Source organism: Doryrhamphus excisus, linkage group LG13 (genome assembly GCF_037039965.1).
Source record: "Doryrhamphus excisus strain RoL-2023G ecotype Guam linkage group LG13, RoL_Dexc_Guam_v1.1, whole genome shotgun sequence".
In the NCBI taxonomy this organism is placed as follows: Eukaryota; Metazoa; Chordata; class Actinopteri; order Syngnathiformes; family Syngnathidae; genus Doryrhamphus; species Doryrhamphus excisus.
The window spans coordinates 14,658,263-14,676,289 of NC_136369.1; the positions used below are offsets into that span (position 1 = coordinate 14,658,263).

The following is an 18,027-nucleotide window of genomic DNA, read 5'->3' on the forward strand; positions in this document are numbered from 1 at the left end:
ATAAGTGTTGCTGGCTAATTGTGCTGCTGCGCCTGCTTGGCTTGTGCCCCCGCTGCTGTACTTTGTGTGTGTTTAGTTGCTCTTTGATCAGGAAATGGTGAGATATTGCTTGATGCATGTTGTATTTTACTACATTTCACTACACCGTGTACACAGTATATTGTGCCAGCCTTGTGTGCAAAAGAGGTGGTGCACAGATACATAAAAAAAAAAGACATAGAAAGAATGAGATAAGAATGAAGGAACAAAAACATGATGATGTTGTTTTGGGGGGTATTTTGTCTTGAATGGAGCAGTGCAAACAGCTTTTAGTGTGTGTCTGGCAGCATTCTCTCTGATGTTTATCCCATCTGTGCGCACTTCTAAACATCGCCTCGAGCCTACAGCGCTTCACAGGCTGGTTATGCTCTCGCAGCTCATTGTCAGACATTTCTCTTCATCTGTCAAACAGCACAACTCCATACTGATGAGAAGTCTGCAAAGCACCGTTTGGCTGAGTTCAATCGGCGCATGTTAAAAGCAATAATTTGCTTTTCATTCATCAAGAATGGAGCATGAGGAAAAGACCCAGATAACATTACAGATGAATGTTCAACTCGCAACGTAGATGTACACTACATAGAAAAAAAATGGAAACTAAGATAAATCTGTTCCAGACACCAATGCACAGGCAATGTTTTTACATTTAAAGTAATACTTAACAACAAATTATAACGTTCCATGTACAAATGGGTACTACAATATCCTCAGGGAGGCAAGCCTCTTCACACAAACACTAAATTGATTTAATGTTAATTTAGCCATTCGGTACTGAGCAGCCAGGACGGGACCGTTTTTCAATTTGGACTTTCGGGATACTCTACCTGGGAGTTTCACTGCACTTGGAAAGTAAGTTGTATGAAGATAACAATAATTATAATAATGAGGGGTGTCATGGCATTGCTACTATGAATGATAATACACGTAATATAGAAGTGGAAGTGGCCAAGGCATGATTGGACTCACATAAACTCACATAAAGAGCTTTACGTGCGCTATAAACCTTGCAATGCAACCTACATCAGTGTTCCCAGTGTCACTGGCTCCCTGCATTTTTTTTCCATCAGAGTTGAACAGCTGCCGCCATGTTAATGTCCAAGCAAAAGAAATGTCATTCATTCATTCATTTTGTACCACTTTTCCTCACAAGGGTTGTGGGGGTTGCTGGAGCCTATCCTAGCTGTCTTCGGGCGAGAGGCGGGGTACACCCTGGACTGGTCGCCAGCCAATCACAGGGCACATATAGACAAACAACCATTCACACTCACATTCATACCTATGGACAATTTGGAGTCACCAATTAACCTAGCATGTTTTTGGAATGTGGGAGGAAACCGGAGTACCCGGAGAAAACCACCCATGCACGGGGAGAACATGCAAACTCCACACAGAGATGGCCGAGGATGGGATTGAACCCTGGTCTACTAGCTGTGAGGGCTGCGTGCCAACCACTTGACTACCGTGCAGCCTTCTTAATAATTACAAATACATAATGTTGTATTATTATTAAAGGAATAATACATTATTAAACAAAATACACTCTTGTGGCTGCTGGTGTTTATCATGTAGAAAGGTCAACAATAAAATATAATACTGCTACTATCACTACTATTTTATTTGTATTCGCTACTGCAAAGTGGTCAATTTAAACCCCCAAATCCTGTTTTTTTATTTATTTAAAAAGACATACGAATCCCCTTTTAGCAATGAATCTTTATATCCATAGTAAACACCTGACGCCCATACACTGTGCTCGTTTAAACCCACACTGCAGTTTTCCCCCAGTTATCAGACATCAAGGTAATCCCGTTTTTTCTGATAAACGCTCTCAGAGCGAATATCCAAACAGTGACATGTGGCTTGTCCTCCAGTCAATAACAAACAGGCAGCCTATCAGCAGATGGCATTAAAAGATAAGAAAGACTCATTATGGACATATGTGCTGACATAGATTTCCGATAGAATACATTTGGAGCATGTTTCCGGGGTGGCTCCCTCTCACATTAGAAACTGTGAATCAACACTTTGTATCGACACATGAACTAATCCATGTGTCACCTGGTAATCAGTATTTACTCGACGGGGCTGAGACGTACTGTACTGTACAAAATACACATTCCACAGTGGCTGCACTGTGAGTAAACACATTGGATATCGACAGGACCACATTGGATTCGCTGCACACAGCTACTCTTGCTCTTTCTCCTTTTCACATATAACATGAAGAGGATTTCGAGATAGCGTACTTGATCAGGACTTTGATAGGATCCAAGCTAAAGAAATGTGGAGGATGCCCTTGTAGGAAAAGAACAAAGGGTTGCTGTGTCAGGGGAAAGCGAAATTAAACACGTGTCCTTAAAGTGAGGAGAAGAGCACAAAATACAGCATGTTTGACCATGTGATGATAGAGGTGCCAAGGTAGGATACCAAGGCTTCATCACAATCTGTGTCCAAAGAATTTGGAACACTATTGACCCCAAAATAGATTTTGTCAGACCCGTTTTTCAGCATTTAAGAATATATTCTGGTCATGACATCACAGCCAAGATGGTGCCAGTTTGAATGATGATTATTCATTCATTTTCTAACGCTTTTCCTCACGAGGGTCGCGGGGGTGCTGGAGCCTATCCCAGCTGTCTTTGGGCGGGGTACACCCTGGACTGGTCGCCAGCCAATCACAGGGCACATATAGACAAACAACCATTCACACTCACATTCATACCTATGGACAATTTGGAGTCACCAATTAACCTAGCATGTTTTTGGAATGTGAAACCGGAGTACGCGGAGAAAACCCACACATGCACGGGGAGAACATGCAAACTCCACACAGAGATGGCCGAGGGTGGAATTGAACCCTGGTCTCCTAGCTGTGAGGTCTGCATGCTAACCACTAGACCGCCGTGCCGCGCCCCAGTTTGAATGTCCAATGGAAACTCAACCTAATTTATAAACCCACCTAACTGACTGGATTCCCAATCGTACTCAAAATTGCGATTATTGATTATACCATAGATACCTAAGGTCAAGGTTCTCAGGTTCTTCCACACCAACTCCATCAAATAGTGTTCACCTCATTGTTCCCACAAAGCTGGGAATTCTCAAAAAAATGTCTGCCGAGGTGGAGAATTACAATGAAGTATTCCATCACCAACTGAATCATTGATAAAGATGTATGCCCCGAGATTTTTAATCCATACACAGAATGAACTCACAATGTGATTTTTACTTACATTTCTGAGCATCTTGAAGAAGCAGGATGTCTAACCTGTAATTGATCCAACATCTCATTAATTCCTAAACGTCGAGTGTTTATTGCTGCATGGGATAGTAGAGAGCGAGAGAGAGAGAGAAAATGTGGCGTATACAGGGAGGGGATGCCTCTTTGAAGTGGGGTTGCGAAAGTCTCTGGAGGACCACGGAGCCCGAGGCTGGACTCAGGCAGTGAGGAGGGAAACGCAGTAAGCACTTCTACACGGGGAGGCTCGAACTGATGCCTGCAACTAGAACTAACTGTCCCGGTATGCTGTACTGACTGACTGCGACCATTTTGTTATTCTAAACAACATATGCAGTACATAAGCAGACCCTGAAAAAAGAACTTAAAAGTTATGAATCTGAGAAGAATATATGATTTTACAGGAAGTCTTGGTTTGTCTGCATCCTTCCAATTGTGCATTTCTTCATTTGCTCTGTTAATTTGGAATTTTTGTTTGTTTTATGAGCTCAGCAGCACATCTTGAGTCCATAGCTGCCTTTGAGCAGTGTGAGTAGGCCAGTGTAGGCAAGGAGAGGAAGTGGGTATCGCTTCCTTGTTACTTCTGCTAATTTTGTTTGTTTGTTGGTGTGTTGCTTTTATCAGTCGTAAGTTTTAAGTCCAATGCAGCTGTAGAGCAATATGAGTGTAGGCCGGTGTGGGACTGGCGTAGGCCGGTTTCTCATTTGCTTTGTTAGATCAGTAGCACAACTGTCTTTTACACAATTTTGATTGTTTTTTATAGAAAAACATGTATTTTGAAAACACTATTAGTATAGTTTTTATTTTCACACTGCAAAATAATTGATGTGAATGTATTAACTCCAATTTTAAGTCAGTGCCACAACTTTTGCCCTGTTTTACACTATGGTATAGTGAGCTGTTAAAGACTTAAGCGATGGGCTTCCTCCTTTAGGGGTTTTACATGGATCATACCATAGTGACTAAAATATCAAATACTCATCCTACGGCGTTTACGTGGATATAATTTTAAATACGTTATAACTGATATGTATTTTAAAATTCACGTATAAATATGATGAATATAACCGGTATGCGATATGGCAGTCTGATTTCCCCCAGTACCTCCCCTTCTGTTGCTTTGGTTCAGTCCTCTCTCCAGCTGATCGGCCCAGGAATCCCCGGTGGTTCCGTCCGTCATCGGCTTTGACGGCTCCGATGTTACACTCTCCCTTTAGGCTGTTTTAATCCAATGGACTTTGTGGCCGCCCGTGTCGGCAAACTGCTCCTCGTCTGGTGTATTTTGGATGATCTAAACGGGCTCTTTGCGTCTTGTCCAAACGCGGGGATTTAGAGGCGAATTAAAGGCCCTATCTTCCATCCCCGCATTCACCTGCTGCTACACCGACAGCCTCAACACGGAAGACCGTCATGGGGGACACGGGGAGCGAGGGTAGCAAGCCTTCGAGTAACGTGAACGTCGTACCCCCGCGTTGTCCCTGTGGCTTCTGGGGGTAAGAGCGAAAGACTTAAAAAAAATGCTTTATTTTTGGCTTTTTTTAAGCAACCCTGTCGACGGCTAGCTTAGCCGCTTAGCTGTTAGCGATAGCAGCTCAAGCTGGGATGAGCTTGTTATGAGCCCCCCTCCTCTTTCCCTCATCATTGTTTTGTAGCTTAGCTGTTAGCAAACCCCTTCACGTCCCCCTGGCGAGAGCGGATAATCTAGTTAATGTGTAAGAGAGCACTAATAGCACGGTGTAGTAAAGTAAAGTGTTGGCACAAACTACTATGACCATCATTGTTATAAAGTCCTTCATGTATCACTTCTCCCTCCCCGGCGTCATTTATTGACTTATTTTGTTTTACTGTACTATGAAGGGCAAAAATTCCGACATTATTTTGTTTATGAATGCACCGCAGACGTGGTGTTTTACAAGTAGCATAGCATACCCAATGTAACCTAACCTAATATTAATTCATTTGTTCGCATTCATTTATACAATAATAATAATATAATACCTTAATAGTATTTTTTTGGTTTTGATTGTTGACTGTGACTATATTTAATTTCTCAACGTCACTAACTTTTTGCAATGCAAGTTTTTAAATTAACCATTAAGGTTTTTTTTGGACTTTTATGCCTTTTAAGACTATTAAAATATTACATTTAATCTTTTTACATCTTTTTTACATATTTTGTCAGTTACTTCCTTCAAATCACTAAGAATTCAACCATTGATGCTCCATCAGTATTTTGAAATGTTCCTAAGCCTGTTGTAATTTTGCCTCATTTATTGTCTCAGAAAGACTCCGTTTTACTCCTCATTTTGGTAGTGCTCATTAAACACCAGCTTCATTGTAATGAGCCCAAACCACCCTCAGCTTTGCTCCTTGACATCCTTGTCAAACATAATCGTTGAGGTGACAGAACTCGTCTTCCTGTCTGTTCCACTTATTTTCATGAGACTGATTGAGTATGCTGCGCTACAACTTCCTTTGTCTTAATAAGCATGTAGCCATTTCTTTCCTGCATATGTTTCCTAGTCTGTGAGATTAATCTGATTTGATTACCGTTTTTTGCATGTTTTTATTGCACGTAGACCATCTGTAGCAGCCGTATAACCGATTGTGACCTAGGCTTAACAGACATAATCAAAAATTTGGTTAAAATTAACTCATTCAATCCCAGCAGTTTTTTTCAAAAAGACAATGAAGGAATTGATTCATAATTGAAATTCTATTTAGTTGCCGTTAAGACTGGTAAGACTCAAGTACAATTCACAATCCTTTCCAGGACACTGGTCCAAATAGTTGTCCCCCATCATACAACCTGAAGGAACTTCACAAGCAATGTATTCAGTAACATTTTAACTTTCCTAATAGTTAAGGAGGTTAACCACTGCTAATAGTGAAATGTAACACTAACACGTTGAAGTCTCTGATGATGTGTCTGGTATAGTGAAAACCAGATGCCACTAACTTCTTGCTTTGTAAAAGCCAAAGAAAAAGCAAAACATATGTTAATTAATCCTTGAACGGAAGACCTGTGCAACACATTTTTTCCAGTTATCTGTGCTTACAATTTTCTCTTGTGTCCCATGATGAGGTTCATCTTCCACCAATACTTCCTTTCTCAGTGAAGGACAGGCATCAGGTAGATCATATTTAACCTTACAATTAGGAAAGGGAGACAAAGGTTTGCTCTGAACGCCTCAAATAAATCGAATGTGACTGATAGTAGTGACCGTCACGCCCAGTGCGCAAACAGCAAAGAAGGAGACCGTGGAGGAAATGACTTGTACCTCAGAGGAAAAGTAGAGACCTATGCTGTGACTTGAGTTGTGTTGCTGAAATCACTAGAGCTTCAGTGATCCATCCATCCCTTTTGCTTAAAGTACACAATCTAGACGGTAACGGTATTAAGATAACAATGGGACCTTTCCCCACTGAAAACCGAGATAAACCAGTGACTTGATGTTTGTTCTTGTGCAGCCAGAATCCCAAATGAGTAATACTCAACATGCAATGTGACTTGTGACTAATTCTTAGTTCTCTTCTGCTGTTTTCCCCAGGTCGAGCAAAACTATGAATTTGTGCTCCAAATGTTTTGCAGGTAAGTGTTCAGCTGAGTGACTGACCTTTTGTCTACCATTTGGAGTCTGTACGTGAAAAGATGTTTGTGAAATAAAGTTTTACAGTCACCCCAAACTTCGTTTCCTGTAAAGTCCGTCATTAAATAGTTTTAAGGAAAGCAGCTCAATTTAGGGGTGCGTACTTCACCCTTTTCCCACCACAATTTGTCATGCTTGTTATTGTGCCTGTCTACCGTTCAGCAGATATTGTTTTTGCTACCTCTTTGTACCAACATGGCAAGAGTTCCTAAATCAATAGTTCTGGAAAACTTCAGCCACTGAACTTCTCTTACTTTTACTTGAAGACATTTATTTTCCACACAATCACCCTTTAGCTAGAAATCCTCTGGCACTAAAAGTAGCTCACTATTTTGCTTATACCAGCACCTATTCAAAGTTGTGGTATTACTTACCTTACTTATAGGGGTGTTATTTCATGTTTAGAGTGTAGACGTTTTCTATGCTCAAGTTTCTATGATCTTCTATGTACTTTATAAAATCGTTTTATAAAAGATTAGATTTGAAGCCATTGAGTAGGAGGTCTTGGTGGAGGATGCAATAAACACACTGAACTCCAGCAGAGACATTGCATCATATATGGCTCTTTTTTGTGAATGGCTCCAAATCAGCCCTTAGGTCATTCCAGTAGTTCAAAAATTGTATTGCGGGATAGATGATATGGCTCTACTATTGAAAAAAAAAAATCCTTAGTAATCCATGAAAGCAGACCTATTACCTTTGTGTTTTGGGCAAAACAAGACAGTCACATCAGTTTTGACTTTGGAAAAACAGCAATCAACATTTTTTCCTCTTTCTGATATCTTACACGGCAAACGACTGCAGAGATGTGTGTGTAAGAACATTCCAATGCAAAGTATGGCCGTATGGGATTGCTACTCAGAGGCGTAAATTAAAACTGGGTTTTAAATTTAAAAAATCACATTCAATTAATTGAAAAAATAAGTAACCGATTAATCGGTTATTAAATATAATCTTTAGTTGCAGTCCTAAATACTGACTTCAAACAGTTTTCAGATTTGATCGATCAATTTTGTAGTAAATGATTATGGTTGCATCTGCTCTTTGCAATATTTTGCAAGTTATGATAATCTGCGTACGTATATATATTCAGCATATTCATGAACACACAGAATTGATTGCCAGGGCTATGTTGCTCAATTGACAGATGCAATCCTCGGTGCACCCTGTGAGCTCTGCTCATATTTTTATACACGCAAACCTTTAGTAGATCAGGCCCCAAGAGTGGACAACTGAATGACTAATTTTGTACCACCAGTGGCATGTTATTCATTTACTGGCCAAGTTTTCTATAACTGTATCCACAAAACATTGGTTCATTGGCGGTATATCCCTATCCCTATGTATATAATATCCCTTACTTCCTACCTTCTGGAGCTGATGCTTTGTGAAACTGCTTCATCCTCTGACGTTTTCTTTCCAAAAGATATCCAGAAGAAACAGCCAGATGGTGCCTCAAAAACCTCTTCAAGCTCCAGCAGTAGTAGCAACAGCAGCAGCAACAGCAGCAGTAGTAGCAGCCAAGCAGACGTCTTCTGCAGTGAAACTAATCCAAACATCATATCGATGTCAGACGGTTCAGAAGCTCCTATGCCGGGAGACACAGCAGTGACCTCTCTACCTGCTCAGGACGGTAAGACATGACATACTATATATACTGAATAACATATTTGTTGGTTCCAATTGTCTCCCTCTGAATTGTGAGACCTAGTTCATAAAGGAGGTACTGTATGTGGTACAACATGCACACAATTACTTCAAATATACTGCATATTTTGTCCAATGCATGTTTTTGCTGAAGACTACTAAGGGCACAGCTGTCCAGGCTAAATTTGTCCTCCTTGGCACAGATAGTGGTGATGAAAGCACAGCACAGGGTATCTATTCACTCTGAGGGCTTAAAGAGGACACCTGCAATTGCCAAGGCATCCGTCACCACTGTACAGAGGCAAGGTCAATGCCGAGGCCTGAGCAGGACGGGATGACAAAAAGGATATTTCAAACAGCAAATATTTCCACTCTACCCTACTTCCTTGTTAATGATTTTGTAGTCATTTACTCAAGCCACATGATTATTGTTTTATTCATTGTTTTATTATTGAAAACACTCCGTAAACGATTTCTGGTTAGTTTGTCCAAGTTTACTTATAACATTTGTTAGGTTATATGCAAAAGTGCCAAATGTGGTGATTAATTAATAATGAAGAAAATGCTGCGGATACATTACATTTTGACGCAATGGAGGTAAAATGGAGTGTACATTTTGGCAACAACCAGCAGGGACACTGTTTCTTTAGGCTTGACTTATTTGTTGTCTAAAAGAAGTCCGACATCACGTCATTTTCGGGAGATTGAGCTACATCCAAGAAGACCTCTGGAATGGAAACAGTAGCTCAGAACATTCAGAGAGAGTTTAAAGCTAAAATTGCATTGCAGAAGTTCATTCATCAAAATGTTTCCCTTTTTTTGATCTAGAAACAGCCGCACGGTGGATGAGTGGTTAGCATTTTGGCCACACAGTCAGGAAATTGGGAAGATATGGGTTTGAATCTTCGCTAGGGCATCTCTTTGTGGAGTTAGCATGTTCTCCCTGTGCGTGCGTGGGTTTTCTCCCACATTCCAAACTGTACTTTGTAGATATGTTAATGTGTAATGTGAATAAAAGTCAGCTTACAATGCATGTGGCAGTTTTTCAAGAACATTTTCTACTCTATTGAAGTCAGTCAGGGTTAACAGAACCAAGCAGCATGATGCACCTCTTTCCCACAAATGCATTTAACTGCCTTTGTTTTGCAGAAGTATGCAGCACAGACACAGCCTTATCCTCGCGCTCCACTCCAACGAAACGCTCCTTTGAATCAGGTAGGTCTCATCTGAAAAGTTCATTCCCACAGCATTTCACAGTACTCATTGTGTGCTTGCATTGACTACAATGGATTTGTATTGAGTGGATAATTGATCTGATCTTGACGCAGATTAGGATGCATGCAACAGGCTGCACAAGACTGACTGTCAGTTGGCTGTAAACTATGAAAGCTAACACATAATATAGTCTCAAATTGCCATATGTTTTGGTATAAATAGCAAACTAAAACATTAAGTTTATTTTGCTTTCACCTTTTTATTAATCTTAGGCATATTGTAGTTGGTTGCACACAGCACATGTCTGCACATGTAAAGCCCATAAACTGTATCAGCAGGTTTAATCTGTTGATAGGAGAAAAAAAAGAAATGATAAAACTAATAGTTTATCCTTTGTTGCCTTCAGGTAACTTACAATTGCTTTAAATCAGCCACTGAGCTTTGCCAGGATAGATGAAAGGTGGGAAGTGGGAGAGTGGTCATGCACTCACAACAAAACACACACACACACACACACATCCTCACCAGTGTCCTCACAGTCATATTGGGATTGATGGTAGGGAGCGGCAGAATCTGGCGGCTCAGCTTGGCCTAGTTCCCAGAGATTTATTGAGCGCTGATCTGCATTCGGCCGAGCCAGAGGAAAAAGTCTACAGGATGGATGAGAAAAGTCAAGTTGACCGGTTAAACTGACCACAGTTACAGTATATGCTCTTCCTGTGTGCTGCTAATAAAACTTGAGGCCAGAACGGGACATTAATGTGCTAAGAAAGGATTTTTACTGTATCACATGTATTTGCCCAAGGGCGTTTATTTACTCAACTACAGTATCAGGTATCTATACATTTCTTTGTTTCTTTTGTCATTGTCTTTTTTTCAATTCCTAATTACTTTTATGGTCGTGTGGCAATGTAGAGCAGCTTATTCTCCAGGATGCGTCGTGTTGCATGCAGTGACAGTTTTTAAACTGCCTGTTTACATCTGCTTTTGAAAATAAGAACATTTTGCCCACTACCACCCAGTACAAAACATCACATGTTTACATTTGCACAATTCAACTTGTCCGAAGAGGAGTAGGAGGAAGCTCAGCTTATTTAATTCAATTTATTAACGATTGTTCCTTTTAGGCTTTAGGTTGATGAGTTAATCAGGCAATGCTCCCTTGACATAATTCATAATTTCATGTCTAACCAAATTAACATGCCAGTGTTGAAACATGACATTCAATTCAATTTGCCATTATTTTATTGTAATGTGCGTGTGATGTGTGTGTCCGCAGCCTCAGAGTCAGAAAGTGACAGTTCCCCTGAGAAGCGAGCAAGAGTGGGTGAAGTGCCGGGGGCTGAGGAGTCGTTGTCATTGTCGTCATCGTCATCATCTTGCTCTGCATCCTCATCATCATCCTTGGCATCGTTGTCTCGTAGTAGCTCCAAACAACGGAACCGCAAACGTTGCCATCGCTGCCAAACCAAACTGGAGCTGGTGCAACAAGAGCTGGGCTCCTGTCGCTGTGGTACGCTGACACAACTGCATAAACACACATACTGAATACAAAACATGTAGCATTGCCTTAGCTCACAAGCACACTGGGGGTGGCTCACTCAAATGCGTATGCCTTAGCAGTGAGCATGTCAACCAGACAAGTAAGGGTTGAAAACACCAAGTGTGAAGTTATAGCGTTTTTCCCTCATGGAGTATCATAAATAATTGAATTATGCCTTGTGGGATACATTGTGGTCATCTAAATCAGTGCATTTTTCTATTTTGCATTTGCAGCGGTGCACTAAGATATGTTAACCTTGTCTCTGACAAGATGAGTAACTTCTGACCATTGAGGTAGTGACTTCACATTTCAAAATAAGGTGTGGCGTTAAAACACCGTCCATGTTCGATCTTACACTTATGTATTACACACATGTAGTTAATACATTTTGCTGCTCTTCAGTTTTGAGGGAAATATTTAACAATCATTCCCATTAGAGTCTGAGTCGCTCTAAATTATATTGTACAACTCTCCCCTCCACTCCCTTGATGTGGCTGTGCGTCCTATTTGCATATCAAACAGCTGTCAAACTGGGATTTTTAATCACAGCTCATTGAATCCCAGCAGTAGTTATATGTATTAATGAATGACTATAAGATGATGACAGCCAATGAGATTTCTTGTAGAAAGCATGCTACGTGCAGTGATGGCAGGGGGGCTTTTGTTGAAGGTGCTCCAGCCAGTATGTTTCCATAACATTAGGAATTCTTCACTGTCTCAAAGAAGAGAGTTTTTTCTTGTTTTGAAGTCATATTGGGACATGTTTGTATATTAGTGAGGTACACCTTTTAAATGTTGCTGTGTGATGAATTTAGTGCTGTTAGTAAAGTGAGTCAGGCTGTTGTTGTTGGTGTACATACATACCTCGTGACTGGCTCATTCCAAATGAAGAGCTATTGTTTCCAGTATTTAAACAGTTAGTCGTATTTCTGAAGTAAAGGAGATATCACAAGATTAGAATTTAGCCATAAATTTGCTGCACTGCTGTAAGAGCTGCACGATTCAAAGTTTAAGGAATTACCTGGAATTTATGGTATGCTCAAATTTAATTTCTATAGTATTATCCCTTGTAAAGATGTGAGGGATGTACATACTTTTATGATGGTTACTCCGATGGACGCAATACTTTTTGGATAGCAAATTAAGTAAATGTTGTAAACATTTTCCTCTTTTGCACAACTCCAAACCCCCCCCAATCCCTTACCCCGCCATGTCCAGGTTATGTCTTTTGTATGCTTCATCGACTTCCGGAGCAACACGACTGTCTGTTTGATCACCTGGGCCGTGGCCGCCAGGAGGCCGTCCTCAAAATGGTCAAGCTGGACCGCAAGGTGGGCCGCTCCTGCCAGCGCATTGGAGAAGAATGCTCCTGAGTACCCCCTGCCTCTCATCTAAACCTCCACTCATAAACCCTCGCAGGGATTTTTTTTTCTTTCTTTTGTACAGGTTTTCATTCAAAAGGATGCCTGCTTGCTCTTTTTAAATCCTATTTGTCCCAGACGCATTGTGCTACTGTTGGCTTGATTGTATCCCTGCTGCTGACATGCTTTTGGAAAACCCCAATCCACAAACAAGCGCTCCGGAGAGAGCAAGAAGAACTTTGGGACTTCCTTCCCACCCCCCCAAGACTTTACATGTGAGTGGACTAACAGATGAGCAGATGGATTGGGAGGGCACACAAGCTTTATACAAATGTTCCTCCAGGAAGCCAGTTTCAGATGATACCTCAAGTAAAAAAAAAAAAAAAAAAAAAGACAATGATGATGAAGAGGAGGAGGGTGGTGTCACCGTTTTAAGCCTCGTTACCTCAAGAAATAACCATCCACAGCCGGAAGCGAGACACGCAAACTCAGTGTCTTATCCTCTAATAATATTCACCATCTAGTTCATCATCCACCTCAGGATAAGGAAGCCCTATCTGGCCCTCTGTTTTTCCATCCAGGAATTTCCCCGCTGAGGATAAAGAAAAAAACTGAGGGAGTCAACCTTGGGTATTTTGACTGACAAACACTCAACATCAATGTCGTTGTTTCATACAAAAGATCTATCTCCAATTTTTGTGAGGTTTTTTTGTTTGTGCAAAAAGACTAAATATAAGACGATACATGTTTTTCCTTAAGGTTATCGTCTCTGTCCAATGAAAAGCATTACAGTAGATCCTCGCTGTTTGTCGGAGTTGCCTTCTGACACCACCTGTGAATTGCAAATAATTACAATTTATAAAAATGTCTATGATTGGCACTTTGATAGAGACTTGATTATCTTGCTGTATTAAAATTATAAGCTAAAATTCAACTCTGAACCTCCAATGTCACAACATACACGAGAACGAGTCTTATTGATGTCTTAATTACAAGTGTAAAGGTGACTACATAGTATAATTTGCACAAATTATTACCGGCATAGGATGAATGGGATATGTTTTCTGTGAACAAAACACCTATTTTCGGACAGAAGGAGCACATTTGGGTGGGTGAGAAAATATTTTTGCTAAATTGTGTGAATGTGAATGAACATGCGTTGAACCACTGTATACATTTTTTTTTGTTTTCTGTTTGAATTCAAAACCCAAAAATATGAGGAAATGTATATTTTTCATTGGATAGTGACGAGAAATCTTCATTTTTGCATTTTCCCTGTCACCCTTTTTCATCATAGGTAGATTATATATATATTTTTGTTTCATGACAGTTTGCATTGTACTCATCACATAACATATTGATACTTTTGTAAATACACATTGCCGCTACATGGACTAAAGTTGAGATTTTTCCATTCAGCGGCTGGTGGTGGGTTGAGGGTTGTTTTGGATTTTTTGTTTTTTTTTAAGCTAAGCCTCGGTCACAACCGTTCGTACAGGCTCCTACGGTGTGCAAATAAAACACAACAAATGCACAGAGGGTGCACATTTTTGAGCCGTAGAATCAACTCTACGGGCACTACATGTGCGTCGCGATCTTAGTCCATCATGGGCACCACAGCTACCGTATTTTCTGGACTATGAGTCGCTCCGGAGTATAAGTCGCACAAGGCCAAAAATGCAAAATTAGGTAGAAAAAAACATACATAAGTCGCACTGGAGTATAAGTCAAAATTTTTGCGGGTAATTTATTTTACAAACTACTTGACCAAAACAGACATTACGTCCTCTTGGAAGGCAAGTTCTAACAAAAAAAAAATAGAGAACAGGCTGAATAGGTGTAAGATATGCTAACACAATGGTTATTCAGCTACACAAAAAATAAACATAAACAGAATAGGTGTCCATTGTTTAAACACTTTTTTTTCCATTTAGAAGTCGCTCCGGAGTATAAGTTGCAGGAACAGCCAACCTATGAAAAAAGTGAGACTTATAGTCCGGAAAAATACAGTAAGTTAAAGTAAAAGATTTGGGAATGCCAAAAATCGCGCGGCCAAAAAATTGTACGTTGGGTTGTGACCTCGGTTTTTGTAATCCATCTTTTTAAAGGTGAATCTTGGGTTTCCTTTTCTCCTCCAGGTACTTAACCGATCCTTGACATTTGCCAATGTTTGCTAATCATGACGACACACACGTTCTGTTCTAATTGATTGCTAATTTTCAGTTAGTCACCCTCTTTGGTCCCTCTCCTCTCTAAGATGAAGTGAGCAGTGACTAAATAAATCCTCCTGAGTGGAAAAAAAAAGAGGAACAATTTCCAAATGTTAATTGTAGAGAATCGAACAAGAGTTTAATTGTAAAGAAATCATTTATTTAACCTTTTTTCTTTTTTGCCTTTTCAGATTGACTTACACTTAAGTGTAGAGCTGTGTAATTCTGTTGTAATACGTTATACAGTACTTATTATCGAGGGATAAAGAACACATACAAATTGTTATTTTTTGGATGTTACCATGGTTTTCTTTCATCCTGCTTTTTTTTCTTTTACTGAGAATAAAACAAGATTAGACAGTTTCTCTTGGAGTCATTTTTAATGCCTGATCCATTGCTGCCTCTAAGGCTTTTTGTACATATACAAAGCATAGAAAAGCGTATTACTGATGTTTCTCTTAATTAGCTATGAGTGGGAAAACATTTTTTTGAATTGAACAATTGGAGAATTCGTATTGAGATACATAGTTTTGTATCATTTTGCAGTGCAATGTTGGAGATAATTTTATATTTTATACTAATAACATTACTTTTTAAAAGACATTTCTCTGCATGTGTGTTTGGCTGTGTGCTGTCAGTTGCATCCTGGCCAATTCATTACGGTGATGTCAGCATGTGTTTACCGCTCGCAGAGGGAGCAGCTATAAAGGCGCTAACATCTACTTAACCAATATGTTTCTATGTGCCTGTGCCTGTGTTTGCTAATGGAGAATTTAAACTAAAGAGTCTTCTGACAGCAGCAATGAGTCTTGGGTGGGTTGGGCCACATTAACTCATGTGGCGGTGGGAGAGGAAAAAAAAAAAAGGAACGGGGGAAAAACATGGACCTGATCAAAAGACGACTTCGAGGACTCCCAGTACCAGTGTAAATCACAAATCCTGCTCCTTTTTTACACAAACTGGGGTGCAACTGCAGGAAGTTGGCAAGTTGGATGTTTGCTCTCTGTCATGACAGTTTAAATCTAAAGTAAATTTTTTTAGACTTTATTCCTTTTATGCGTCTTCACTCTGACCTTGCAGTAGAACCGTGCTATTCAACTGGTAGACCTCACTTCAGATTGGAACTTGAGCGGCTAACATTTCTGCACCTGGTTCTAAAACCAGCAGAGTGGTTCTTTTATATAGAGGACCTTTGATGACTGTACATACTGTAGTTCGGTTAAAAAGAGCTCCTGTCATATAAAGGATCTTTGACAAGTGTTTTTGTGTCAGATACTTGAAAACAGCAGTGTGCTTCTGTCATACTGTAGAGGATTTTTTTTAACCAACATTTTTGATTGGTCTTGTCATGTAGTGGATCTTTGAGCATTTTTTTTTTTTTGCGGAAGGTCTAATTTTAATGCGATTTCTCTATGTGTTTTGTAAAAAAACAAAGAAAAGCACAATGCTGTACATAAGCAAGGATCTTATTAAGATAACCACTGTTGCTGTGGAAGTTTGACATGAAAGGACGACTACCAACACACTTCAAGCCTTCACAAGCCTTTAGGGCTACAAAATACATTTTGCATCTCACACTGGAACAAAAGTCTCAGAAAAGCAGCTTCCGGCAACATCGCATTGAAAGTACAAAATGAAAACAGAAGTGAATACAGACTCTGGTAATTATAACCATTGGTATTATATATAACAGTATAACAACCTCATCTTACAAAAAACACACAGCAAATTAACACTCAAAAACATGTACCAATACGAGTTTAAAAGTAAAATAACTTTTTTACTGTTTTCCCATCATGCAACGCATTAATTGGTGCCTGCCATGGTGCTGCAATGACATCAGCCTCTCTCAGGCCTCCTGTGGTTCTCCCCGGTGGACAAAGACAGTATCCATTTACTATGCTTTGTTCAGATTAAATGCATATTAGGAAAACTTTTGAATATTTTTTTCTTTTTAAAGTCAAATTGTCAACGTGTTTGTATATAGCTGGTATACCTTTTTGAGTGTTAGGTGTCTGTGTGATGAGTTTAGTGTCTTTTGTAAGATGAGACACTATGAGTCAGACTGTTATGTTGACTAATGACCGCCTGCAAATTCCAATGACAAGCTTGTTGTGAACTTTTTTTTCTTTTTTTTTTTTAGCTCATGATTGGCATGGATGGTTACATGTTCATACTTATGTTCACATTCAATTTGGGGATTTCCTTGCTCTCTTATGTTCTGACATCATACTACTGTATGTTTGTGTATGAGTCCGGTGGCCCTTAGGCTTCTTTGCTATTGGTGTTTCCACTCTGTTGTGTTGTTGTGTTGTCTTGATCACATTCTGATGCTGTGGATGAAACACATCACTGCTATTGGATGGCAACAAGGCGTGTGACACATGGCTGGAGGCGCATTGGCTCACTGGAGGCAACATGTGGACAAGATGTTGGGGTCTATGGCACATCATCCTCAGCTGTTAAACATGTAGATCCTTGTCAAGGTCACATTGTGAGCCAGGAGACCCAAGAAATGGGCAAAATTCTCCCATAGACACACTCCAAAAATGTGTAGAAAATCTTTCTAGAAGATTGATTCTAAGATGCTTCGGGTGCCATATTTTTTTTTTGCAAACAACATAAAAGGCTTACATTGTAAGTCAGTTTGTACCAGTCATATACTAGGCTATTTTCCAGTAAGAGCGAGTGTTATGTTGTGTTGCCTTGTGTAATCATCACTTTTTCTGCACATATGTGTGTGTATGTGTGTGATAGCTGACGCATTACAACCACTTAGCCTCAGATTGTGTTCCCTGCACTTTGATTCGGGAAACATGAGACCACATAGATAATAACATACCGTAATGTCTCCTGATGCTTGTAAAAGGTAAAATCCCAAGTTGTTGCTAGCCACAACTTTCGACCACTCAGGAATCAAAGCAATAAGCCCTTTTGTTTTTGAATTAATTATTTATTTTGAATGCAAATTACGGTGTTTTATAATTGGTCTAGTAAACTATGAGCGTGCATGAAATATGGAATCAGCACATTCCGATGCTCATACATCGTCTTCATAATCATGGAACCTTCTTAGCATGCATCCTCTTTCCCAATCCCGCACATATCAGTATGAATAATTCTT

At 39.9% G+C, this 18,027-nt stretch overlaps 1 protein-coding gene across 1 annotated transcript; it reads left to right on the top strand.

Annotated features, from left to right (window-relative positions):
* Positions 1 to 4,377: 4,377 nt before the first annotated feature.
* LOC131139769 (AN1-type zinc finger protein 3-like) lies at positions 4,378 to 14,997 on the top strand. The gene is made up of 6 exons (XM_058089651.2): positions 4,378 to 4,770; positions 6,829 to 6,869; positions 8,354 to 8,560; positions 9,724 to 9,789; positions 11,069 to 11,302; positions 12,551 to 14,997. The coding sequence occupies exons 1-6, from the start codon at positions 4,688 to 4,690 to the stop codon at positions 12,703 to 12,705; spliced, it is 786 nt and encodes a 261-aa protein (XP_057945634.2). The 5' UTR covers positions 4,378 to 4,687; the 3' UTR covers positions 12,706 to 14,997.
* The last annotated feature ends 3,030 nt before the right edge of the window (positions 14,998 to 18,027 follow it).

Bases quoted from the DNA above. Each gene is read 5' to 3' on its own strand.
- LOC131139769 (XM_058089651.2), top strand. From the start codon at position 4,688: ATGGGGGACACGGGGAGCGAGGGTAGCAAGCCTTCGAGTAACGTGAAC. The intron at 6,870-8,353 runs GTAAGTGTTCAG...TCTTTCCAAAAG, and splicing joins GTGCTCCAAATGTTTTGCAG to ATATCCAGAAGAAACAGCCA. The intron at 11,303-12,550 runs GTACGCTGACAC...CGCCATGTCCAG, and splicing joins GCTGGGCTCCTGTCGCTGTG to GTTATGTCTTTTGTATGCTT.